Consider the following 25,266-nt stretch of genomic DNA (forward strand, 5'->3'; position numbering starts at 1 on the left):
TTGGAACAGTTTGCCAACCCCTTGTACCAACTCATAGGATTCTGTTTTAGTTTAATCCTTACGGTCATTATCTTGAAGTTCAGATTGTTTGAATTTGGGCCAGTAGGAGCCCCTTCAGATTGGCTCACGTATCTTTTGAGGGCTTCCTTACTTCTTGCACACTGAAATGGCCCAAGTTCATCTTCTGCTTTCTCTGCCCAAACCCTGGAAGTCAGTCATTTCTCCACGGTGCCTTGGTTCTTTTTACCAGAGAAGAATATGTGAAAAAACAAGATCTCTCTTTCTTTCTCTGTCTCTATTTCTGTTTATTCTATACGTAAGTAAGGTAAGTTGGCAAGCTCTACGCCCAAGTGTGGCTTGAACTCACGATCCTGAGATCAAGAGTCGCATGCTCTACTAACTGAGCCAGCTAGGAGGCCATCAAGATCTCTTTAGATGTGATTATTGGTACAGGTTGTCATTGCTTCTGGACCCTCTTAGCAAAAAGATCTAGGAAATCAGTTTATATCTGCATCACTAGTTCTATATATTCAGAGCCTTCAGTTCACATGGATACTTCTGTGTGTAATCCTTCTCTTTTTCCATACCGTAACAGCCTGAAACCTGGCTTCCATTAGCCATGCTATATTTCCTTATTTGCTCAGTCTTAGAACATACAGGAAGTAATTCAGAATTGCTAACTTGCACCCTTCTGCAAAGGAAACCTCCTGGCTACTTTAGTTTGTGTTTGGAGCTATTCAGCCTGAAATTGTGTGCTTCAAATACTGCTTTGAAAGTTACTTGGAGGGGGCGTCTGAGTGGCTTGGTCAGTTGAGCATCAAACTCGATATTGGCTCAGGTCATGATCCCAGGGTCATGAGATCAAGCCCCACGTTGGGCTCCGCGTTGGTCTTGGAGCCTGCTTGAGATTCTCTCCTCCCTCTCTCCTCCTCTCTCCCTCTCTCTCTGCTCTGCGCCACCCCACCCTGAAAGTTACTTGGATTAGTTTTTCTCTGTGCTCCCATTAGTGTGGGTTCCCCCATCCTTGTTGGTTTTACTTATTTACTCATCATTTATTTCGTATGTGAAACGTGACTAGCCTGCTTTTAAAAGTCAGAACTGTGCAAAGTGGCCCACTCAGGGAGGGGCTGCTGTCCCCACGCACCGTTTTTCTACCACATTCCTACCCGCCTCCCAAAAGCAGCCATTCTCACTCAGTACTCCCATTTGGGAGAAGGACGTTTAAAAGGGACAGACGTTTAAAAGGGACAGACGTAAATAAGAGGCGTTTCCTTTCCCGCCGCCCGCCCCCACGCCCTCCTCACTCCCACCTCCCAGAGCAAAAGTGTGAGTAAGCGTTGGGGTGTTGGCTTTGGGGCCTTTTCTGTATGTGAGCCACCAGATGGTTTTCTTTTTCCAGCTTTGCATTCTGTCTCTGACGTCTTCCCACATTAGCTCTCACACGCTCTCCTTATTCTTTGCGGTGTTGCCGAAATGTAGTATTTCTTGCAGAAAATATCTAAATGGTTTGATGAGAAGCAGAAGCCCCTGTGGCACCTGCTCTCATGAGCCTGCATGTTGAGCCCTGGTTGGTCTTCCCTGCACTTCCAGGAATCTTTATGCCTGTGTCCTTTTTTGGGTTGTTGTAAGACCACTTGGGGCAATCTGGACATTAAGCTAGACTCTTTCCATTTAGCAGAGTGTCTTGGGCCACTGTCCATATCAGGCCATTAATTCTGTTTTAATTTTATCATTTCGATGAATTGGAATCTCATTCAGCTTTCAGATTGGTAGTTTAGTTTGCTTCCTATTCGTAGCTGTCTGGAAGGTCCTGCACTGCTTGGTCCTGATGTACCACCCCCTGCTCCTTCCCTACTGGTGGCTCTTTCCCATGTTCCCTTACTCCTGTGGCACATGCTGTTGTGAAGAGCCTTCTTGTACGGTACCTTCTGATGCTCTCTCCTGGGCAGCTTGGCCTGCCCTTACAAAACACCATGGCCTGGCTGGCTTAAATAGCAGACTTACGTTCTCACGGTTCTAGAGGCGGTAAATCCAAGATCAAAGTGCAGCAAGGTCGGTTCCTGGTGGGGCTCTCTTCCTGGTTATAGATGGCTGCCTTCTTGCTGTGTCCCCATATGAGGCGAGAGAGCAAGGTTTGCTGTCTCTTACGGGGGCACTGTCCCATCCTGAAGGTCCCACCCTTGTGACCTCAGTGAACCCTCATTACCCCCCAAAGGCCACATCTCCATGTAGAGCCACACTGGAAAGTTGGGGCTTCAGCATTCGAATTCTTGGGGGCAAGGTGGGGGTGACACCATTCAGTCCATAGCAGATGCATACTTTTTCCTGTAGGCCAGATTCCTGATGGGAGTGACTGGCAATGAACTCAGATACGTATTTACTTCATGAGATTTTATCTTAAATGTTATATTGAAATTTTGAGAATGTGGGCTGGCATTTTACTACGGCAGAAAGCCTTCGTAAGGCCATGTGGGGCATTCAGGGGAAAAAGTCCTAGGGCAGAAGAGTGCAGTAAAGGGAGTTCTGTTGGGTAACCTGTGGCCGCGCCTCCTATTTGCTTACAGTAGCATCTCTCAGTGGTGACCGTGACTTGTGTTTGATCTCAGCCAGTGGTTCTCAGCCTCGGCACATATGAATTGCCTGGGGGCTTTTTAAAAGGCCCAGAGCAGTTGAATCAGAATTTGGGGGTAGGGAGAAGTGCAGGCGTCAGCCCTGTTAGCCACTCCTGGGGAGCATTTGGGGGGTGAAAGTCACTGATTGGGACTGATGCAGGCAGTCCACAGAGCCTATTCATGTGACAGGTGGTTACTGTCACCTTCCATGGCGGGCAGCTTTGAGGGGGAGATTGGTCACAGTCTCTACCTAGAAAGCTCATCTCTACCTAGAGTGTGGGCCATGTTGACGGTGAGTGTGACACTTAGAGGGCCGAGGGGGGCGGGGATCAGTTCCTGGAAGATGCAAACAAAAGTTTAAACAAGAACCTCCTCCTCCTCCTGGAGGTTTTCTCCGGGAGATTCGAAGGAGCAAATGGAGGGGGGAAATGTTCTTCCAATGTTGACATCTCAAAATGAGAAACTGAGAAATTCCGTATTTGTTGGTAAGAGGAAGGTAGTTGTTTTGTTTTTCAAATATTCTAGTTAGCTGTTTAACAGAAAAGGATGAGGATATTTGAGGAGGTCTACAAAGGTAGTATCAGTTGAAAGACTCAAGGGCCAGAAGAATGCGAATAATGTAGTCATTTGTGTATAAAGGGAGAGAAATGAATCGTTGTGTCTTCTGTAAGGGTTGTGTGTCTGTAAGGGTGCATGAGAAACAGACACCGGTAGGCACCTGTGCAGAGAGCTGTCAGATGGGGCCTGGGGGGGGAGAATGGGGGCGGGGGCGGGTCCACACCTCGTACCCTTGCGGATTTTGAACTACGTGAATGTATTACGTATCTGAAAATGAAATACCGTGAGGAAGCAGCAGTCATCCGGTGATTCTGTGTTATTGCTGGATTATTAATATGTCATTAATCCATTTTCACAACCAGCGGCCATGTTTGGTGCCATTTTGGGGGGCATGGAGTTGGGAGGGCGCTTCCCCAGTTGGCCCTAGTTGGCAGAAGCCTGAGGTACGGATACCACAGAATCTCCGGTTACACGTGTGACTCTTTTTCAGCCTCTGGATGAGACCAGCCAAATGAGTGACCTCCCCGTGAAAGTTATCCACGTCGAGAGCGGGAAGATCCTCACGGGCACAGACGCCCCCAAAGCAGGGCAGCTAGAGGCCTGGCTTGAGATGAACCCCGGGTGAGTGGGGCCTCACTTTCAGATGCTGAGCTGGCTTCGTTCCAGGGGCACTGGCAGCTGGGGGGTGATTTTGCTTTCCTTTAGGAACAAGCCAGTTTGTTGAGGAAAGTAAATCCTATGGGTTCTAGGGAGATGTATAAATCATGACTGTTTTTTCTAGGTATGAAGTAGCTCCAAGATCTGATAGTGAAGAAAGTGGCTCAGAAGAAGAGGAGGAGGTAAGAGTCCATTTCCTGGCCGTCGTGGCTCTCGGTGCTTTGTTGTGGTAACTTCCACACCTTGGGCATCCGTCACCCCTTTGCATTGTGATCCTTTCCTGCTCTGGGTGGGCACTGCGTGGGGCAGGAAGCAGGCCCAGGGCAGCTGAGGCCCCAGTCTTGGCTGAAATTTGGGGCTTTAGAGCTGCACTTTCTAGTAGGGTAGCCCCTAGCCACATGTGACTCTTTCAATCTTAAATTAATCAAATTAAATAGAATTTAAAACTCCCCATCCTCAACTGTACCAGCCGCCTTTCAAGTGCTCAACATTTGAAGCCCGCCCTCCAGAAAGATCCGTGCGAAGTTGTGGTCATTAGATCATGTACGTTATCGCCCATTATAATTCCTTCTTTGGAAACATAAATGGTTGCATTTATTGTGTAAATTCTCTAAGTCATTTAATTATGCCATGTTGAGGTGATATTTCCTTGGTTGCCAAAGCTGTAGACGGAGAGCCTCATTCCTCTCCGTTCCAGATTGCCTCCTTGGGAAGGATAACTCAGGGAACGGTTTCATAAGGGGGCGTCTCCATCATTAGCATCCAGATGGGGGCTCTCTGTCACTCCCCCTTCACTTGTGGCTTAAAGTGTCTTAAAAGGCTTTTTTCAGGGCCTTAAAAAGCTTTGCCACCTTTTCACAGGCATTTCTTTGCTGTTACAGTGGAGCATTTTGTTCAAGTTAACTAACCGTTCTGATTTTTTCTGTGAGTGTTTTGCATCGTTTGCCCATTTCTAATCAGTTACGAGTGGTTTTTTTTTTACTGATTTTTAAAGCACTCTTCAAATATTTCCCCCAACCTGAAATCCACATAGTATTCACCTATAATCTTTTGTTTTGTCCTGTTTTTACTCTCCTTCTTGCCACTTGAGGTATCCGGGGTTTATTGTGTGTAGGGCCTGGGACAGCGCTCCCTCCCTGCCCTTAAGAGGAATGCTGCGATTCAGTGATTTGTAGTAAATTTATAGACTTGTGTATTCACTACCACACACCAATCTTAGAATGTCCTATAATCCACAAAATCCCCTTCCTCCTGGTTTACAGTTTGTTCTGACTACTTCCTACAGCTCTAGGAAACTGCTGATTGACTTTCTGTCTCTGTAGATGTTGCCTTTTCTGCATATTTCATATAATGGAGTCCAGTAACATGTAGCATTTTGTATCTGGCTTCTTTCAGCTAAAATGTTTTTGAGGCTCATCCACGTTGTTTGTGTATCAAGAGGTCATTGCTATTTATTCCTGAGTTCTGTTCCATTGTATGGTGAACCCCACTTTATCCACTCACCAACTGATGAGCATTTGTGTTGTTTCCGTTTTTTGCTGTTATGAGTAATGTTGATAAACACTTCATACGTTTCCATACGTGTCTTCGTGTGGACATATGGTTTCATTTCTCTTGGGTAGATACCTGGGAGTGGGATTACTGGGTCATACGGTAAGTTTATGTTTGCCTTTCTAAGAAACTGCCAAACTGTTGGTAAGTTTATGTTTGCCTTTCTAAGAAACTGCCAAACTGTTTTCTGAAGTGGTTATACCATTTCACCGGTTCCAGTTTCTCCATATTCTCGTCCACAATTGGTGTTATCTGTCCTTTTGATTATATCCATCCTGGTGGGTGTATAGCAGTATCTCACTGTGGCCTTAATTTGCATTTTCCTAGTAACTAATAACATTGAGCATTTTTTTCATATGTTTATGCACCATTCATGTATCTTCTTTGGTTGAACGTCTATTCACATTTCTTGCCCGTTATTAATTTGTTGTTTGTTGTCTCATCATTGAGTTAAATTCTTTACAAGAATTCTTTAATATTCTTGGTACATGTTCCTTACCAAATATGTAATTTACAATATCTTCTGCCAGTTCCCTAGTCAGTTTGCCTTTTTTTTTTTTTTTTTTTTTTTAAGTTTTTGTTTTGAGAGAGACAGAGCATGAGCAGGGTGCGGGCAGAGAGACAGGAGAGGAAGAATCTACTGTCTGCGTAGAGCCTAATGTGGGTGGGCTCAAACTCACAAACTGTGAGATCATGACCTGAGCCAAAACCAAGATTGAAATGCTTAACCAAGACTGAGCCACCCAGACACTCCAGTTTGCCTCCCCCCACCCCCAGTAGTGTTTCTTCAGATGCAAAAATTTTTGATTTTAATGAAACCCAGTTTATCAAATTTTTTTGTTCATGCATTGGTCTTTTGGTGTTACGTCTAAGAACTCTCTGAAGTCACAAAGACTTTTCTTCTATATTTTCTTCTAAAAGTTTTGTAATTGAGGCTCTTACATTTAAGGTCATGGTTGAATTGACTGCCACCTGTGGTCTGAGATACAGGTCTAAGATTTTTTTTTTTTTTGCGTATGGATATCCATTTTATCTAGCACCATTTGATGAAAAGACCACTCTTTCTTCTTTGGTTAGTCTGTGGGAAATCAGTTGACGATAAATTAAGGGTTTTTCTGCCTCTCATTTCTTTTCTATCAATCTTCATGTCTTTGTGTGACTACCACTTTACCTTGATAATTGTAGCTTATAGTAAGTGTTATTCCTTCACTTTTGTGACTTTGATTGTCTATTCTAGATCCTTTAGGTTCCTATATAAATTTTAGGGTCAGCTCGTCAGTTACTACAAAAATGCTTGCTAGTTTTTTGGGGTTTTTTTAATAAAATTATCCTGGATTTTTTAAGTTTGTTTATTTATTATAAGAGAGACAGAGACAGAGACAGCACAAGTGGAGGAGTAACAGAGAGAAAGGGAGAGAGAATCCCAAGCAGGCTCCACACTGCCAGCGCAGAGCCTGATGCAGGGCTCCACCATGAAGCTGTGAGATCATGACCTGAGCTGAAACCAAGAGTCAGACGTTTAACCAACTGAGCTACCCGGGCACCCAGGGGATTTTTTTTTTTTTTTTTTTTTTTTTTTAAGTTTATTTAGTTTGAGAGAGACCGTGGGCGTGCACGTGACCAGAGGTGGGGCTGAGAGAAAGGGAGAGAGAGAATCCTGAGCAGCAGAGTCCAAAGCAATGCTTAACCCCAGGAACTGTGAGGTTATGAGCTGTCAGCACAGAGCCTTATGGGGGGCTCAAACTCACGAACTGTGAGATCATCATCTGAGCTGAAGTCGGATGCTTAACCAACTGAGCCACCCAGGTGTGCCCCATTTTGTCTCATATTTTTTATCTTTTAAGTTGTTTGTCTGATTTTCGTTTCTTACCTGTTAATATGATTTATTATGTAAGTTAATTTTTAGATAGTATACCAACCTTGCTTTCCTAGGATAAGTCCTACTTTGTCCTGTTGTATAATCTTTCCTGTGTATCGCAGTGTGGCTACTATTTTGTTGAGGACTTATGGGTCTATATTCACGGGATATTAGTCTATAATTACTTGTGACATTTTTGTCTCACTTTGTAGTTAACATTGGCCTCAGAATGGATTGAAAATGTTCTCCTGTACTTTCTGGAAGAGTTCATGAAGTTTGGTATCCTTAATCTTAACATATTTGGTAGAATCACTGCTGAAGCCATCTGGACTTGGCCTTTTCATTGTGAGAAGATTTTTATTTACTGATACAGTTAGCTGTTAAAGATTTTTTTTTTCCAAATTTTTCCATTTCTTGACTCAGCTTCAGAAATTTATGTCCTTATCGTATTTCTGTGGTTTCATAGTGATCTCTTTTTCATTGCTCATTTGGTGATTCAGTAATTTGTCTTTCATTTTTTGGTAGTCAAAGTTTAGTTTACGCATTTGAGACTTGTTTTCCTGGTATACTTGTTTAAAGTTACATTCCCTTTAGGCACTGCTGAAACTACAGCCCGTAAATTTTGATATGTTGTTTCTGTTTTTATTCAGTTCAAAATATTTCCTAATTTCCCTTGTGATTTTTTTTTCTTTACCATTAGGTCTTTTTTTTTTTTTTTTAATTTTTTTAAATGTTTTTTATTTATTTTTGTGACCGAGAGAGACAGACAGAGCATGAGCAGGGGGGGGCAGAGAGAGAGGGAGACACAGAATCTGAAGCAGGCTCCAGGCTCTGAACTGTCAGCACAGAGCTGGATGCAGGGCTGGAACTCACGAACCATGAGATCATGACCTGAGCCGAGGTTGGATCCTTAACTGACTGAGCCACTCAGGTGCCCCAAGAGTTTTTCTGTTTTTGTTCTCTAATTTAATTTTCTCGTGGTAGGAGCGCACGCCTGGGTGGTTCAGTCATTTGAGTGTCTGACTCTTGATTTCGGCTCAGGTCATGATCCCAGGGTTGTGGGCTCAAGTCCCATGTAAGACTCCATGCTGAGTGTGGAGCTGCTTAGGATTCTCTCTCCCTCTGCTCCTCTCCCCTGCTTGTGTGCATGCACGAGCCGCCACCCCCCCACCCCGATAAATACATAATAATAAAATAAAATAATTTTCTCATGGTGTAAGATTACTTTGTATGATTTTTCTTTCAAATTTACAGAGACTCATTTTATGGCTCAGCATCCTATGGAATGTTTCATGTTCACTTGGAAAAGGATTCTGCATTTTTTTGGGTGTAGTGCTCTGTAAATGAGAGTTCAGTTGGTGGATAGTGTTGTTCAGGTTCCTATATCCTTGCTGACTTTTGTTTAGTTGTTATGATGTTGTTGAGGATGAAATGGGAAAATCTCTGTTTTTGTTGAATTGTTCTCCTTTAAATTCTGTCAGATTTGCTTCATGTATTTCATGTTCCATTGATAGATATACTTAGTTGTTTTGTCTTCCTGATATATGTGATATTTTATCATTATTGAATATCTGTCCTTGTTCCCAGTAATATTTGTTTTGAAGTCTGTTTTGTCCAATGTTAGTATAGTCCCTCCAGCTTTCTTATGGTTACTGCTTGTTTGTGTGGTCTGTAGTTTTCCATTCTTTACTTAAACCTGTCTGTTCATTTGAATCTGAAAGAGCAGGTAGCTAGATCTTGCTTTTTAGATCTAGTGTGACAGTGCCTGCCTTTTGATTGAATTTTAGACTAGTCACATTTAATGTAATTATCAATATGACTGTGTTTACATTTGCCATTTGGCTATTTCTTTTCTTGGTCTTAGGTCTTTTTGTGTTCCTCTGTGCCTCTTTTTGCTGCCTTTTGTGTTCAATATTTTTTATTGTACCGTTTAATTTCTTCTGTAGATTTCAGTTGTCACTGTCCCTTTTTAGTTATTTGTTTTGTAGTAGCCCTGGGGATTACAATATGCATCTTAATTTATCATAGTATATTTCAGATTAATACCATCTCCATTCTGGTAAAATCGAGAAATTTACGTTCCAGTGTAGCTCTATTTGCTACCCTTCCTTCCTGCTCTGTTGTCACATATGTTACACCTGCATACGCTCTAAACCCTACAATGCAGGCTTCTAATTCATACTGCATGGAATCTTATGATTTGGTCTGAATAAGTTAGTAGAGAAGAAATAAAGGAAAATGTATTTATAGAGTCTTTTTATATTGATCCATGTATTTACCATTTTTAATGCTCTTTATTTCTTGGGGTTTGAGTTACAGTCTGTTAGCAACAAATTGCCTCAGCCTTGGTAGATCTGGGAGTATGATTTCTGAAGCTTTGACTTTGGAAGGATAGTTTAGTTGGACATAGATTTCTTTGTTGACAGCCTTTTTCCTTGTGCACGTGTCCTTGCACTACTTTCTGGTCTCTGTCTCAAATGAGAATTTAACCACTAATTGTAATGACGCTCCTCTGTACTTGATGGTTCATTTTTCTCTTTCTTGCTTTCAGTATTGTTTGTCCTTGGCTTTTTTTTTTAGCAGATTGATGGTGAACTCTCTTTATATTTATTCTCCTTAGTGTTTGTTCAGCTTCTTGGCTGGGTAGTTTCCACGGAAATCTTTAGTAAAAGGCGAAAGATTTATACAGTCTGAAGAGACACCAGAGTATTGGCTGGGTAGTTTCGTGCTTTTCATCCAATTTGGGGCTTGCTGTCTTTTATTGAGATTCTATATTTGTTGACTTATTGTGCTTAAAGATGGTTTCCCATGGTTCTTTGAACATATTTGTAATAATAATTGCTTCACAGATTATATGCTAAGTTCAACATCTGGGGAAAGAGACAGGTTCATTTGCTTTTTCACTGAATACTGTAATCACCCTTTCCTCTTTCGCTTGTCTTCTAATGTTTAGTGGAAACCTATTTTTAGCTACGCTGTATTCTGACTCCCACCCCTGGGTGGTGGTTTTTGGTGGTGGTGTTTGTTTAGTAACTTACTTGGGCTAAATCTGTGAAATTCTTGCTCTGGTGGCGTGTGCTACCTTTGGTGTCTCTGCTCAGTTTATTTTTTTGTTTTCTCATTTTCATTTTTAATTCTGGCTTCCTAGGAATAGGCCATGTTCCTTTGTAACTTAGTAGTTATCCAGTGATTAGGCAGTGATTGTGCTCGGACCTCTTGAGCCAATGATACAGCTTCTGTCTCTGGCAGGTGGATAGAATGTATAAAGGAACACATTCCAGGTTCAGGCCATTTTCAGGTCCACCCTGGCTTTTACTTTCTGTGGGGTCCTTTTGCATTTTCTGTGCACCTGGTCACGGGCTCAGCCCGTGATGCACTTTCCCGACCAAAGTAGAAAAGCTGGCAAACGACCCCACTTTATTTCAGCAGTGCCAGCGGCTGGTAGGGGCAGTGCCCCCTGCTACGAAATGACCGCGTCCCCATCAGACTCAGCTGCCGGTGCTGTTGGCCTGGCCGCCCTGGCAGAACCTTCAACGTGGAGCTGGGGGACGGAGAGATGGAAGCGGACCCAAGTGAGAATGCTACCGTCTCCCACTCTTTTACCCGACGTTCAGCGGTTTCTCAAGCATTAATACTTCTCAGGCCCCCAGAGCTCCGAAATGGTTGCTCTTGCCAATTTTGTTCAGCTTTGAAGATGGTTTTCCAGGAGCGAATTTGTGGACTTCCTCCCTCAGACTTAGCTGGAGGTCCCACCCCTATTTTAATTCCAGACATAGTATGTCAGCTAGGAAAAGTCTGTACCAATTATGATTTTTTTTTTTACCCAAAATGTTTGTGCTGTTATCACCTGTTCATTATTCCAAGTGATTTATAAAGTTTTGCATTCTCCAGGGACATCCCACGGGATTTTGATTGGAATTAATTAGTAGATTCATCACAGATACCTTTTAGTTTTATCGCAGTCCCATTGTACATAAAGACAATTATCTACTGGCACTTTGTCTGATTTACCAGGGAATACGAGAATGGTTTCACATGGGGAAGTACATTCGTGTGTGTTTTGTCAATATGTCACAAAGTCCCTTTATCACGTCCTCCGTAAAGGCTGAAAAATCCCAGTAATGAAGAGTAACTGATTTATTATTATACCTAACTTATAAGTTCAAAAAACCGCTTGGTAAACTAGGATGCCTATTATCAACAGCGTTATTTGACCTAGCGCAGACATTTTAGCCATGTCAATAAAGCCTAAAGTAAGTCAGGAGCAATAATGTCGAAAATTTGCTATCGAGTGTTTAATACTTAGAAAAATCCAAGAGAAGCAAATCAGAAATGGCTTTGAGTATCAGGTCGGGCAAGGAATAAGCTTGGTAGTATGCATTTTGTGATGGGAAGGCACGGTGCAGGAGGAATCTACTCTCCTAGTAACAAGAATCCAGAGTCCCTTGAGGTAGCCTTAAAGAGAAGTGTCTGTATTCTGCTAGGAAAACTAAAAATCATAGCACTGAGGAGAAGAGCAAAGAGGAGGCATGACACATTCTGGGATAGTAAGAGGGCATGGAAACAGCGCCTGCTCCCAAAAGCATTCTCCCCCTGGGAGCCCTCTGCCTGTCCCTGTGGGGTGGCCTGAGGTGACGTGGGCTTGTGTCTTGGTAGGAGGAGGAAGAGGAACAGCCGCAGCCAGCACAGCCTCCCACCCTGCCTGTTGAGGAGAAGAAGAAGATTCCAGATCCAGACAGCGATGACGTCTCGGAGGTAGACGCCCGGCACATCATTGAGTAAGGCATCCCTCCCCAGCCTCCTACTCTGCCAGCCCCCTTTTCAGGGTGGCAGCAGAGGGCTGTCAGGACTCCTGCCCCTCTACGGACGGCGCTCCCTGCTGTCCAGCCCGCAGACAGCAGACATTAGGGACTGTAAACAGACCAAGTGGATTTACTTCGGATTTCAGTCACTTTCATAGGCATTGAATAGTCAGTCTATCCATTGACATGGTTCATCTTGTGCTTAAGAGGTAGTTAGTTGTACAACAAACAGCCACCTCAGGCCGGGTCCCCAGGCCGCCCTCCCCACCCCACTCCCTCCCTGGAGGAGACTGTTTCCAGCGTCGTGTGTCTTCAGAGACAGTTCGTGCAGCAGCAAGCAAAATGTGTGCATGCGTTTCTTTTTACTGGTACACGTGTATCTATCCAGGCCCACTTTTCTGCCCCTGGCTTTTTTCACCAAAAGTTTTCTCTCGGAGGTGACGCTGTGTCTGTACGCGGTGTCGTCAGTGACGTTGTGTGTTACATCTTCACGTGTTAGCCCGTCCCTAGTGGCGGGCATTCATGTTATTTCTCATCTTTTGCCTTTAGAAGCACAAGTACGGTTAATATATCAATGTAGTTGTTGTTTATGGTACGCAATTAATGGATGCTTTTGAAAAGAAACTGAGAGGGGCGCCTGGGTGGCGCAGTCGGTTAAGCGTCCGACTTCAGCCAGGTCACGATCTCGCAGTCCGTGAGTTCGAGCCCCGCGTCAGGCTCTGGGCTGATGGCTCGGAGCCTGGAGCCTGTTTCCGATTCTGTGTCTCCCTCTCTCTCTGCCCCTCCCCCGTTCATGCTCTGTCTCTCTCTGTCCCAAAAAAAACAAAACGTTGAGAAAAAAAAAAAAAAAAAGAAAAAAAAAAGAAAAGAAACTGAGAACTGAGAGTTGTGTACGCTCTAAATATGACATTCATCTAGAGCAAACATGCAGTCCTTTGAAATCCTTAGAGAAATAGGGAAAAGCCCACTAAGCTCACTGACAGATTCTTAAGGAAATAGAAAACCAGAAACCACAGCACACTATAAAACAGTGTGACAGAAGTCGGATCACGTGTGTCTGTCACATTCATAAAATGTAATAGTTTCAAGTCACTTTTTAGGAGCATCTGGGTGGCTCAGTTGATTAAGCGTCTGACTCTTGATTTTGGCTCAGGTCATGATCTCACGGTTTGTGAGTTCGAGCCCCGCGGTGGACTCCGCGCTGACCGTGCGGAGCCTGATTGGGATTCACTGTCTCCCCTTCTCTCTCCCCCTCTCTTCCCCTCTCTCCCTCTCTATCTGCTCTTCCCCCGCACATGCGTGTGCTTACGTGCACTCTCTTGCCCTCTCTAAATAAAAATAAAGTCACTTTTTAAAAGAATTCCAGGTTAGATCATAAAACAGCCACAGTATAAATGATTCTGGTCTTGTGTGAGGCTGTTCAGTGTGCGCTTTCATTTTAGCCTCAGGAGCGCTCAGTAGAGAGAGTGGGCTGGAGGACGGGCCTCTGGCTGAATGATGATGCACTCTTTCTGTGATGTGGCAGTGACTTGATTCCTGTTCCGGGAACGGGGTCGGGACCCATGGCCCCTGAGCCCAGTCTTGGGCCCCCCTGGATTAGTAGTTGCTGCCTGGCCCTCCTCAGACTGTCTGGCTGCACTTCGGCTTATGTGATGGCTGTCAGGCCGTGGGTCTTTGGGCAGGAAGCATGTCATCACAGGTGGGAATGTGTGTCCTCACGGTGTTTCCATCTTAACTCCCAGGAATGCCAAGCAAGATGTTGATGACGAGTACGGTGTGTCCCAGGCCCTGGCACGGGGCCTGCAGTCCTATTACGCCGTGGCCCATGCTGTCACCGAGAGAGTGGATAAGCAGTCGGCGCTCATGGTCAATGGTGTCCTTAAACAGTACCAGGTAAGGTCGGAAGGGCACATCCACACAGCACTCCTGGGGTTTCCAGGGTGTGGGTGGCTGCCGAAGTCACATTCTAGTCTTTGTCTCTGGACATTCGCTCTTCCCCTCTGAACCTCCGTTTCCCTGATCTGTTAGCCTAGCCTCCAGGAGGAGTTGAAATTGTGCAATAAATCTGGATCTGCTGGGTGCTTAATGTATGCCGGGCAGAACAGGAGGCTGCTATCTGTTCTCTTCTAAGCGCTAAACAACCGTATTTAGTGCATGCTTCCATCTCCGCGGTTGGCGGACGTGGGGGGCAACCGAAGAACAGAGAGGTGCAGTGATTCTGCAGAATCACACAACTCGGGAGTGGCCAAGCCAGGACGGGCCCAGGCGTGGGCGCACGGGTGCTCGGTGCATGTTCCCCGGAGCCCTGCAGTGAGGCACTGAGGGCAGGGAGCTTCAGTGTCGGGAGCCGGTAGCCCTGCTTTCTGTTGGCCGTTCCGGGTAGAAACTTAGCTGTTCGGATGTGGACCAGAAAAAGAGATTTTGTAGACACATATCACCAGCATGGCAACCCTGTGATTTTGCAGGAGTGATTGCTGAGGATAAGGATAAGTAAGAAAGGACTGGGCTGATTGACAGCGAAATACCAAAAATCCCGACGACCACGGGTGGTTCATGGCCAGGACAGACTTGTGCCTGGCCGTGCCGAGTCTCAGAAGCCTGGGGAATGCTCTCGTACCCAACTCGGGCTTCAGTCCCGGCCGCTTGCCTCTCTCCATGCAGATCAAAGGCCTGGAGTGGCTGGTGTCTCTGTACAACAACAATCTGAACGGCATCCTGGCTGACGAGATGGGCCTGGGGAAGACCATCCAGACCATCGCCCTCATCACGTACCTCATGGAGCACAAGCGGATCAATGGGCCCTTTCTCATCATAGTACCTCTCTCGTAAGCGCTCTCGTCCCTGGGGGGTCTGGGAGGGTCCAGCGGGAAGGCCACGCGGCTCGGGTTCACGTCACCTCATGGCTTCTTGAAAGACCCCGTCTCCAAATACAGACCCATTCTGAGGGGACTTAGGGGGGGGGGCACACAACTTAGCACCCAGCATCCTTCCTCTGGTTTCCAGGGGCAGGATGGGAGAAGAGTGGGTGATGGAGGGCCCGCCTCTCATCCCTATTGGGGCAGCTCTCACAAGATGACCTTGGAGTGCTCTTCAAGTCCACCAACCAGCACATTGCACACAAGGTGTTGCGGGAGCCAGACCGGCTCCCGCTAGCAGAGTGGACGAGAGCCATTTGAGGAAATATCACTACCTCTTCCTCCCCGGGGCACGGGGCCCTCTGGTCCACCTCCCTTCCTGGCTCTGGCAACCCTGGCACTTAGTGTGGTAGGCTCTGGGTCCTCCAACCGAGTCCCGAAGAGGCTCTTACTCACCACCTCTTGGCACTGCTGACCTCCTCCTCCCGGCAGGCAGCCATGTGGGGCCAAGATTCACCAGCTGCCCTGGGCGTCCGTCTTCCTAGGTCAGCACTGCCACAGCATGGTTCACCTGCCCCAGAGCTTTTCTAGAAGTCCTGGGGCTGGTTCTCATTGACCCCAGCTCCGGTTTCATGTCCTGCACCAAACCAGTCCCAGGCCAGGGGACGGTCCACCCTGACGTGGCCAGGCCTCTGTGTACGCGCTTGGCCTGGCCCTGGAGGGAAACTCCCTGCCTTCCGCCAGCACTCAGCAGTGACTGCTTCATCCTCGAATCAGCTGTCCGGGCTGAGCGCTCAGGCGCCGATCCCACAGGAAATACCCTCCCGCTTTGAAGATGGCCAGGCTGCCAGAGGCCACGCAGCCACAGCTAAGGGTCCCAGAACTCTCCCAGCACCTGCTTGGGCAGGTTTATTTCTTCCTTTTGCTTTCCCTTCCTTGGACTCGTGTGAATTTGGCTGCGCTGCTGGAACAGAGCTGCACAGAAGGAGAACTGTTCACAGAGTGCGGCAGAAGGGCCCAGGCTGAGGACAGACGGCCTTGCCTCCCCCTCCCCTGCGGTCAGACCCAACTTCTCAGCTTTCTGTTGCATTTCTCCATGTGCCGTCTCTCGGCCCACCAGGGACTGAAGTCCCCCCTTTTTGGGCCCCTCCCCCCAAGGTGTAAGGTGTGAGCTCATCTCTACCAGAGTGGTTCACCCCGCGTGCTGTCCTATAGCGTGGGTGTTTCGTTTTCATTTTAACATTACTTCATTTATAAATAGTTGCAAAATCAGAATAAAGATTTTCTGTATGCCTTTCACCCAGCTTCCCAAATCTTTGCAGCTCCAGGGCAGTTCTAAAGGCAGCGCTGGTCACGAATCTAGAGACCTCATTCACATGTTGTCTAATGTCCCCACCGACGGCCCTTTCTGGTCCAGGCTCCTACTTTGTTGTCGTGTCTCCGCGACGTGTCTGTGACATTTCTGCAGTCCGTCTTCATCCTCGATGATGTCGACACTTGAATTCTGCTCGGGCGTTAGTAGGCTGTCCCTCAGACTTTGTTTGTGTTGGATGCCTGGCCCTGAAAGTCTGGTAAGAATCCCCGAGAAGGGATGCTGTGCCCTTCCTGGGGCCATGTTTCAGGAGGCATGAGAGATTGAGAGGCCCCGTCAAGGGAGAGGATAACTTTGGTCTCTGTTATGTGGTGCCTGCTGGTTTCCCCGTGTGATCCTAGGAGTTTTCCTTTGTAACTCAGAAGTCCCTGGTGGGGAGGCATTTAGAGTCCATGGAAGTGCCCCATTTCTCATCACACTTTGCCCAGAGATTTCTGCATCCATCAGATGAGTCTGGCTTGAGACACCTACCCCAGCAGGAAGGGCTGATGGTGGTTTTCTTTCCAGTGCACCTCCCACACTGTGGGAGATCCACTGTAAGGAAGAACTATACCTTCTCCATGTACTTACTGATGTGTATAACTTTTTTTTAAATTTTTTAAAATGTTTATTTATTTTTGAGAGATAGAATGTGAGCAGGGGAGGGGCAGAGAGAGAGGGAGACACAGAATCCGAAGCAGGCTCCCGGCTCTGAGCTGTCAGTACAGAGCCCAATACCGGGCTCAAACTCACAAACCATGAGATTGTGACCTGAGCCGGCCACTTAACCAACTAAGCCACCCAGGCGCCCCTGTTTTGTGTAACTCTTACCTGAAACTGGCAGAATGGAGACTTTTTTTCTTGGTCAGATTATTCCAGATTTGGCCTGTGGAGACCCTTCAGGTTGGTTTCCGTTTCCTTCCGACATGTCCCGGTCACTGTGTCATGCTTGGTATTGGCTTGAGAATCGTTTTAGCTTTCGAGAAAAGTTGCAGAGGTACTACTGAGAGCTCTGCGTGCCCTCCCCTGGTTACCCTGTTGTGAATAACATCTCACGTGACTGGTACGTTTGTCACAAGTCAGGAGCTGGCACTGGCACATTACTGTTAACTCCAGTGTTTACGCCCCTCTCTACTTTTCTCCTGGCATCTGGCTGCTGTTCTAGGACCCCACACTGCAGTCAGCCTTCTCAGAGCCTTGGCCTTCTGTGGCCAGCAGGCACTTCTCACATTTCCATGTTTCTGTTCATCTTGACGGTTTCAAGGAGGACAAGCCTGGTGTTTTGTAGGATGTCCCTGAATCTGTCTGTCTGGTGATTTTTTTCATGCTTGGACAGGATGCTCGGTTTGGGGGCTAAAGAACACAGGGGTAAAGTGTCCTTGTCATGACATCATATCAGGGGCAGTTACTGTCACTGTGCCTTGTCACTGGTGATGTTGACCTTGATCACCAGGTTGAGGTCCTGTTTGTCAGGTGTCGACACTGTGAAGTTACACTTTCTTCCCTCTTCCATATTGTATTCTGGAATAGTCACTGAGCTCAGTGCCCATATAAACGAGCAATTAAGCTCCACCTCTTTGAGGGAGAAATAGCTCTGTAGATTCTTTAGAATTCTTATGTACAGAGGATGTATTTCTTCTCCCCATTTAATTTATTTAATCATTTTAACCATTTTTTTTTTTAGCATTATTTATATATTTTGAGAGAGAGCGCGGCAGAGGGGCAGAGAGCGAGAGGGAGAGAAAAAATCCCAAGCAGGCTCTGCACTGTTAGCACCAAGCCCAACGTGGGGCTCCATCTCACAGACTGAAATCGTGATCTGAGCAGAGATCAGGTGTCAGATGCTTGACCGACTGAGCCACCCAGGGGCCCCTACTTAATCGTTTTACGTCAGTGTGGACTCATGGGTACCGAGTTTAGACCTTGGTCTATACAGCAGTAGTAGTTTATCTTGTGGCTCGGATCATTCCAGCTTTGACCGCGGGGAGCTTTCAGTTGGGGCTACTGTGTCCCTTTGATAGGCCCCCATCATTGGGGGGTATCGAGGCACCTAGTTGTTTTTGGTACCCAAAGGTGCCCCCAGCTCAACTTGTGTACTTCCGGCCTAAGGCCTGGAATCGGCCATTTTTTCTAAGAGGCCCCGGTTTCTCTTCTTAGAGGTCAGTATTGGAGACGAAGAGCTGGGTGCTGGGTGTGCCTGGTGCCCCCGAAGTGTCGTTGCTAGCGGGCCCTGTCAACGCACAGCTCTGGGCGATAAATATACGCGTTTATCTAATGTGATTTCTGTGTCTGGTCACGTCCAACGGCTGTCTCTGCCTCAGCCACAGAGCTCTTTCTGGGCTTTCTTACTTGTTCATCTGCAGTGTACGTGGATGGCTGTGTGTGCACGTACAGCAGTTTCCAGGTAGTTCATCTGTGCGAAGCAGCTTTACCAATTGGAGTACAGTGTTTAGATCCAGTTCCTTTTGTCTTGCGGCACAGTTTCCTGTCAAAATAACTTTTCCCAAGGTTCTTTAAGTTGGCTTCAGCGAAGGGACGCTGTGTGTTGATCTTCAGGCTTTTACACCCACGTCCCACCCAGACAAGTGCCTGGTCGTTGGAATGACCTCTCTCTGGGCCAGAAGAGCTCCTTTTGCCCTAGGGAGCTGTTTTAGACATTGAGCGTCCAGCTGTCACATCTACCCACTGAGACAAACGAGTTTGCTCGTCCTGCCTCCCTCTCGACCTCTGTCTCCCAGCCTATCTCCTCAGTCTTCCCTGCCCCCAGCTGTCTTGGCTTTTCCTTCCCCCCCCCCCCCCCCTGCACATGTTCCCCACACCTCAAGTTTTAGCCCTCAGCTTCTTTCTTGGTGCCTTGACTGTACACCATTGCTCCATACAGTAGAATCCAGACTTGAGAGACTGGACCAGGGCAGTCTTGCTGATCTCGGTAAGGGGTAACCTAGAGCCAGGCCATCTGAGGCAGGCCCAGTGGCCCCAAGATGCCAGGACCCACGCTTTGACAGTTTTTTTGCTCAGGACTTTTGCTTCTAGCCTTCTTACCTCATGGTTGCAAAATGGCTGCACTGCCTCCGTCATTTCATATGGGTTCCCAGGGTGGTGGACAGGGCGAAAGGCAGCTGATTGCCCCCCCCCCTTCTCCTCCCTCTTTTGAGTACTTTCCCCAACAGCATCTTGAACTTCATCTCATTGGCTCCAACTAGGTCCTCCCTGTTGGCCCTGGTTGCTGAGGAGCCTGGGAGCTAGGGGTTTACGATGACGGTACCACCCTCAGTGGAGCTTCTTGCAGTGGAGAGCTGGCTGAGCCACAAGCAATCTCTGCCACTCGGCCTCTGAGTCCTGTCTTTACAAACTAACCAGACTAGACTTTTTTAGTAAATTCCCTTTCTCGCCGGAAATTGCATATCCCAGTGTTTCCCAGGGAACCCACCACCCCCTCTGAACTTGGCTTTATTATTGTCGTCACCCTCCTGAGGCTCTGTCTCACAGTCCCTGGTGAATCGTGTCTCCTCATCTACCCGCCAGCCACCCCCATGCCTGCTCATGGCTGCTTCCTCTCTCTCCCCACTCTTCCTGGCCTTGCTCCTCCCATGAAGGAGCAGACGAGAGTCTGTGTTGCTGCCCTGCACCCAGCCCTTCACCCGAGGCCGGCACACTCTCCCCATCTCCGTTGTCTGCTGCTGGGCAGGAACCTGCAGGGGCCGCCATTTTCATTTCAAGGTGCACAAAGAACGTGTGGTGTCTCCCCTGCTCCCCGGTGTCTGGAACACACTCTCCAGCACGGCTCTGAGCCTGAAATGAGCCACTGTGGGTCTGCGGTTTTCCTGGGAGCCGGCTCATGACGCGTGGCATGTTCTCATAGGGGCCTGGGACCCCACAGCAGTGACAGGACTGGTTCCCAGGTTCAACTCCTGGGTCTGGCCTCCTGCAGCCACTGGTTCCAGCCCGGGGCCGCTCTAGGCTCCTCCTACCCAGGGCATCACCCCCTCGTCCCCCACGCAGTCGGTTACTTGGCCAGCTTGAGCATCACGGCCAAGTCGGCCTCGTGCCCCAGTGAACATTGGCTTAGACGGGAGCTGTTGATGAATGAATTAGCACCTGACTGCCCCTTCCTTATTTCCATCAGCACATTGTCAAACTGGGCATACGAATTTGACAAGTGGGCCCCCTCCGTCGTGAAGGTGTCCTACAAGGTACGTCACAGCCTGAAGAGATGGACGTGGATGAGGGCAGGGGAGGGGTGGGGAGGACAGGGGAGGGCAGTCCACTTGCATGACTCACAGGGTGCGTATGCCCACGTTTTCCTGTGCTGTACACACGGGACCATGCTATTCGTGAGGGGTTTGGATCGTTTATTTCACAGTGATGCTTCTTTTTAAGTGATGCCGTGGACTCAACATGTGGCATCCGGCAACGTCAGCGCATTCACTGCAAAATTTTGTTCTTGTCACCCCGGCTTGGGTTAAAACCCATTCACGTAGAAAGACTCAATGAGTGTACTGTGGTCTGTGGGACATGGGACTTGTTCATCCCGCGAGGAAGACACTCATTGTGCCTTTTGTGTCAGTGGGGAAACTGAAGCAGAGAGGGCAGCCCGGTTGTGTCCTTGGCTGCCAGGCTCCTAGGTCCAGGCTCTTCACCCTGTGCCGGGAGGCTCTGGGCCACATGATGTGGAGGAGGGGGTCCCGACACCGGGAACAGTGTGGCAGGGGGAACTTGGTGCATTTAAGGAGCTAAGAATCGTTCTGCTGGCAAGAACTTCTGGGACCCAACAAAGCTCCGTCAACCTGGAACGTGAGCCTGGAGAAAGCACCGTGTCTACATCCTGGGGCCCTGGTCACAGGCTCAGTTTGGAGTTTGGAGCTGGGGAGGGGCAGGGCAGGTTTGCTAACCGGGGAGAAGGCTGGAGCTACGTGTCTGGGAGTGCTCACGGCGCCCGCACGAGCACGGGAGGCCGGGAGGGCAGAGGCCCTGGTTTCCAGCTTCGAGGCCTCAGAGGAAGCCTGGGAAGAGGAGGGAGCTGATGGGCCACTGAGCAGGGGGCAGGTGTAGCGCAGGCGACAAGTTGGAGGACAGGCCCAACAGCCTTGCCCGGCGCCCTTCTGTGGCAGCCCCGGCGAGGTAGGTGTCAGCCACCGTGGCCTCAGGAGGCTGAGGCGTGCGTGCCTTCTCTCCCTCGCAGGGTTCTCCAGCAGCCAGGCGTGCTTTCGTCCCCCAGCTCCGAAGTGGCAAGTTCAACGTCTTGCTGACGACTTATGAGTACATCATTAAAGACAAGCACATCCTTGCAAAGGTAGTATGTCCTTGTGTAAAACACACCAAGCCCCAGACAGTCACGTGATGTCAGGGAGCACCTGATCCAGGGTTGTCGTGTGTGTGTGTCATGCGGACTAGCTTCTAAGAACTTCTGCCCAAAGAGCTTACTCACATAGGGTACCTCCTGACCCGTCACCAGTCCTGTCCTCATTATGCCTGGCAGGGTAAGGGTGAGGCCAGCCTTGTCTCTGCCTGGGTCTGGTGGCCGTGACCTTCCATCCCGGCTGGCTGTGCCACCCCCACCGTGGCCCTCAGGACCCAAGCCCACAAAGCAGCTATGATTTTGGCATTCAGGGCTGAGGACTCGTGCTCCGTCGGTCTCGGGCTGGCATGTGTTTGCTGGGGGTCTTGCAGGCCTGGAAGCCTCTTGAGTGACACTGTTGTGAAGGCAGCTGTAGTCAGGCCATCGGTGGATCACTGAGACCATACCTTGACCCGGGTATAAAACTCACATGGTCCCTTGCCTACAAAAAGGTCACTTTTCCTGGTTTGGAGGCTGAAGATGATGCAGGTGTTCTGACCACTAACCATCCAGCTCAGGTTAGGTCGGGTGATCGAATTTTTGACTCAGGGATGGAGGTGTTCACAGGTCACCTGTAGGGACTTCGTCGCTGTGACGATTCGGGTGCTCCATACCCATCTCCGGTGTACAGATAAGGGGGCTGGGGTCCATGAGCAGGCTCTTCCCCTCGTACCTGTGGCGCAGGCCACCCTTCCAACTCTGCAAAGCCTGGCCCGTCCCAAGCCTGAGATAGTCCTTACCTGGCAGCGGCATTAATGGATGTCAAGGCCAAGTGACGGGGACTCCTCCTGGGAGACGGCTCCCTTTCCCCTGCCCCTGTCAGCTCTGCCCTGTTCAGTCCGGTCACCTGACACGCGTTGCGTCTCTCAAGCGTCACTGTGTCCACGGGAGGGTGGAGCTGAAGCACGGAGCAGTTGGGAGGCTCGTCACGGTGTCCTGCAGACTCAGGCTCACCGTGAGGCTGGACATCGAGCCAGTGTCTGTCGGTCCTGTGGTCACCAGCAGGCTCTGGGCACAGCCCCAGCCCCTCGGAGCTCCCATTCTGAACTTACCTGTACTAGTACTGCCTTGACAGGCACAGCCTGGTGGTTGGGAAATGTACCCACTTCTGAGCCACGTCCCCTGTAGACCCCCCACCCCAGCCCAGGGCCCTCTAATCGGCGAGAGGTGTGTTATTTGTAGTATTTTTCTGTGCTGCGTCCGAGCATATGTAATCTGGGGGGGAACCAGAGTACTTTCCTGCAAAGTGCGTCGTTCGCCCGACAGCGGGTCATGGGCATGTCTTCTGTGTGTCTGTCTGCACCGCCTGCTTCACGGAGGCCCTGTTATGCGGCTGTCGCTTGTCAGGGGAACTTGTTACGCTCATGTTCTTCACCTAAATCTGCTGTTCTGGCTGGAGAGTTGCTCTCAGGCTGCTCTTGCCTGAGAGTTGGGACATTCTTGCTAAGCTAGGGGCGACCCTGCTGCCCCGTGCCCCCCCCTCCCCCCGCCACCACACAACCTCCTGCTCTGGGGCCCCGCAGATCCGTTGGAAGTACATGATCGTCGATGAAGGCACCGCATGAAGAACCACCACTGCAAGCTGACGCAGGTCCTCAACACGCACTACGTGGCCCCCCGCCGCCTGCTGCTGACGGGCACGCCGCTGCAGAACAAACTGCCCGAGCTCTGGGCGCTCCTCAACTTCCTGCTGCCCACCATCTTCAAGAGCTGCAGCACCTTCGAGCAGTGGTTCAACGCGCCCTTTGCCATGACTGGGGAAAAGGTGTGTGTGCAGTTGGCTCCGTGCTGGCGGTAGGTAAGGCAGGGAGAGGGGCCGTGGTCATGGGAACTTTGCCCAAGTGGACAGTCCCAGGCTCGGCTGGCTTCTCTCAGGTGTCCGCTGAGTGCCCCCCACAGCGGGCCAGGCTTGCGCTGGATGCCAGGGCGGGAGGCCATGTCTTCATGGGGCAAAGCGGCCCCGGTGCCGAAACTGAAGGGCGGAGATCGTGAGAGTGAACTCTGGGGAGTCGCTCGGGGATTTCCTGACCCTGTGCCTCAGGTCCAGGGAGGGGACAGCAAGGAATATGGTCCTGAGGTAGCTGTGGCGCTGGGTCCACGTCCCAAGGGTCCTCTTGGTCCTTCTAGAGAGATCAGATTTCACCCCAAGGGTAGCAGCAGGCTCAGAAGATTTTAGTTAAAACAGCAACACAGTCAGATTCTGTATACTTTGTTTTTAACAAACGCTGTGATTAACGTCTCTCCATGTCTATATGGCTGGGGATGGCATTGTCAGCCTGAAGACCAGACATTGGCCCGAGGAACCAGGTGTTCATTGCTTGATGAAGTCTCCAAGCCGGCTCCCAGTGCACGCCTCCTGTGCTGTTGGGGTTTGAGGGGGGCTTATGGGCAGGTCATGTTTTCTGTCGAATGAGGCTGCATGGCTAGAACCTGTGTGACTGAGGAATGGGACACAATTGCAGAGGTTGGAGGTTAATGAGTGTCACTGCCCTCGGTGGCTGGGCTCCCTGGGGCCACCAGTGTTTCTAGCCCAGCCAGCTGGTTCCCAGTCCTGAGGGTCTCCATGGGCAGGTCCAGGTCAGCTGGGCCACCTTACTGTCATCCATGAGGCCCCCTCTCCCTGGCTCCAGTGGAGACAGAAGCCCTTCTGAAGGAGACTGTGGCTTTTCCAGGAGGAGCCCCCAGTTTTCAGACCCCCAGGACCCTCATTCCAAGCATATGGCTCTTGTTTCATTTATTTTCAAGGTTAGCAGCAGTTCTAGAACTCTACTATGAGGTTATCAGGGGCCCCAAGAAAGATAACTTTAAGTCTGGTCTATTTGACTTTTTTATTTTATTTTTTATGTTATTATTTTTGAGAGACAGCATGCTCGCGCATGAGTTGGGGAGGCAGAGAGAGAGGGAAACACAGAATCCGAAGCAGGCTACAGGCTCTGAGCTGTCGGCACAGAGCCTGATGCAGGGCTCAAACTCCCAAGTTGTAAGATCATGACCTGAGCTGAAGTTGGGCACTTAACCCACTCAGCCACCCAGACGCCCCTTTTAAAAAAAATTTTTTTTAACATTTATTTATTTTTGAGAGACAGAGAGACAGCACGAGTGGGGAAGGGGCAGAGAGAGAAGGAGACAGAGAATCTGAAGCAGGCTCCAAGCTGCGCAGGGCTCAAACTCATGAACCATGAGATCATGACTTGAGCCGAAGTCAGATGCTTAACCAACTGAGCCAGCCAATTTTTAAGAGTTGAATTTGTTAGCATCATAGCAGACGCCTTGGGAGAGTAGCGTTTCTTTCCCTCTGTCCCTGCTATGCTGAAATGAGAGAGGATTTAGGGCTCACAGCAACAGAGCCCCCCAAGAGGATCATTCGTTTTACAGCAAATGTTCTGTAAATGTGGTTCTGTCCCACTTTCCTTGGGATATGTTGGCGGGTCTCCAGACACATGAGTTTCTATTATTTGTGGGGAGGCAGCCTGGTGTGCTGTGGTTTCTTTTCCTAGTAAGGCCTATGGGGTGTGGTTCCCTGGAGCCTTGGTTTCTACACACTAGGAATTCCGTGGAAGGTCCCACGTCCTTACACTTTTCTAAAGGAAGGGGGTGCCCCACCATGCCCCTTAAAGCATAAGGCATCCTGAAACAGGTGCTGAGGGCAAGGTGACTCTAGATGGCCCTGTGCACCCCCCTCAC

At 48.8% G+C, this 25,266-nt stretch overlaps 1 protein-coding gene and 1 non-coding gene across 2 annotated transcripts in view; one reads left to right on the forward strand and one right to left on the reverse strand.

Moving 5' to 3' along the window:
• SMARCA4 (SWI/SNF related, matrix associated, actin dependent regulator of chromatin, subfamily a, member 4) overlaps nucleotides 1-25,266 on the forward strand; it is a 90,477-nt gene that overhangs the window by 30,205 nt on the left and 35,006 nt on the right. Inside the window, 9 exon segments of the mRNA XM_030300607.1 lie at nucleotides 3,661-3,791; nucleotides 3,952-4,009; nucleotides 11,893-12,014; nucleotides 13,781-13,931; nucleotides 14,700-14,863; nucleotides 20,371-20,437; nucleotides 21,427-21,537; nucleotides 23,106-23,133; nucleotides 23,136-23,347. Coding sequence (XP_030156467.1) covers nucleotides 3,661-3,791; nucleotides 3,952-4,009; nucleotides 11,893-12,014; nucleotides 13,781-13,931; nucleotides 14,700-14,863; nucleotides 20,371-20,437; nucleotides 21,427-21,537; nucleotides 23,106-23,133; nucleotides 23,136-23,347 — 1,044 coding nt within the window.
• LOC115509563 lies at nucleotides 9,829-9,945 on the reverse strand. The gene has a single exon (XR_003967427.1). It is a non-coding gene; the product is annotated as a U5 spliceosomal RNA (small nuclear RNA).

This window comes from Lynx canadensis, chromosome A2 (assembly GCF_007474595.2).
Source record: "Lynx canadensis isolate LIC74 chromosome A2, mLynCan4.pri.v2, whole genome shotgun sequence".
Classification (NCBI taxonomy): domain Eukaryota; kingdom Metazoa; phylum Chordata; class Mammalia; order Carnivora; family Felidae; genus Lynx; species Lynx canadensis.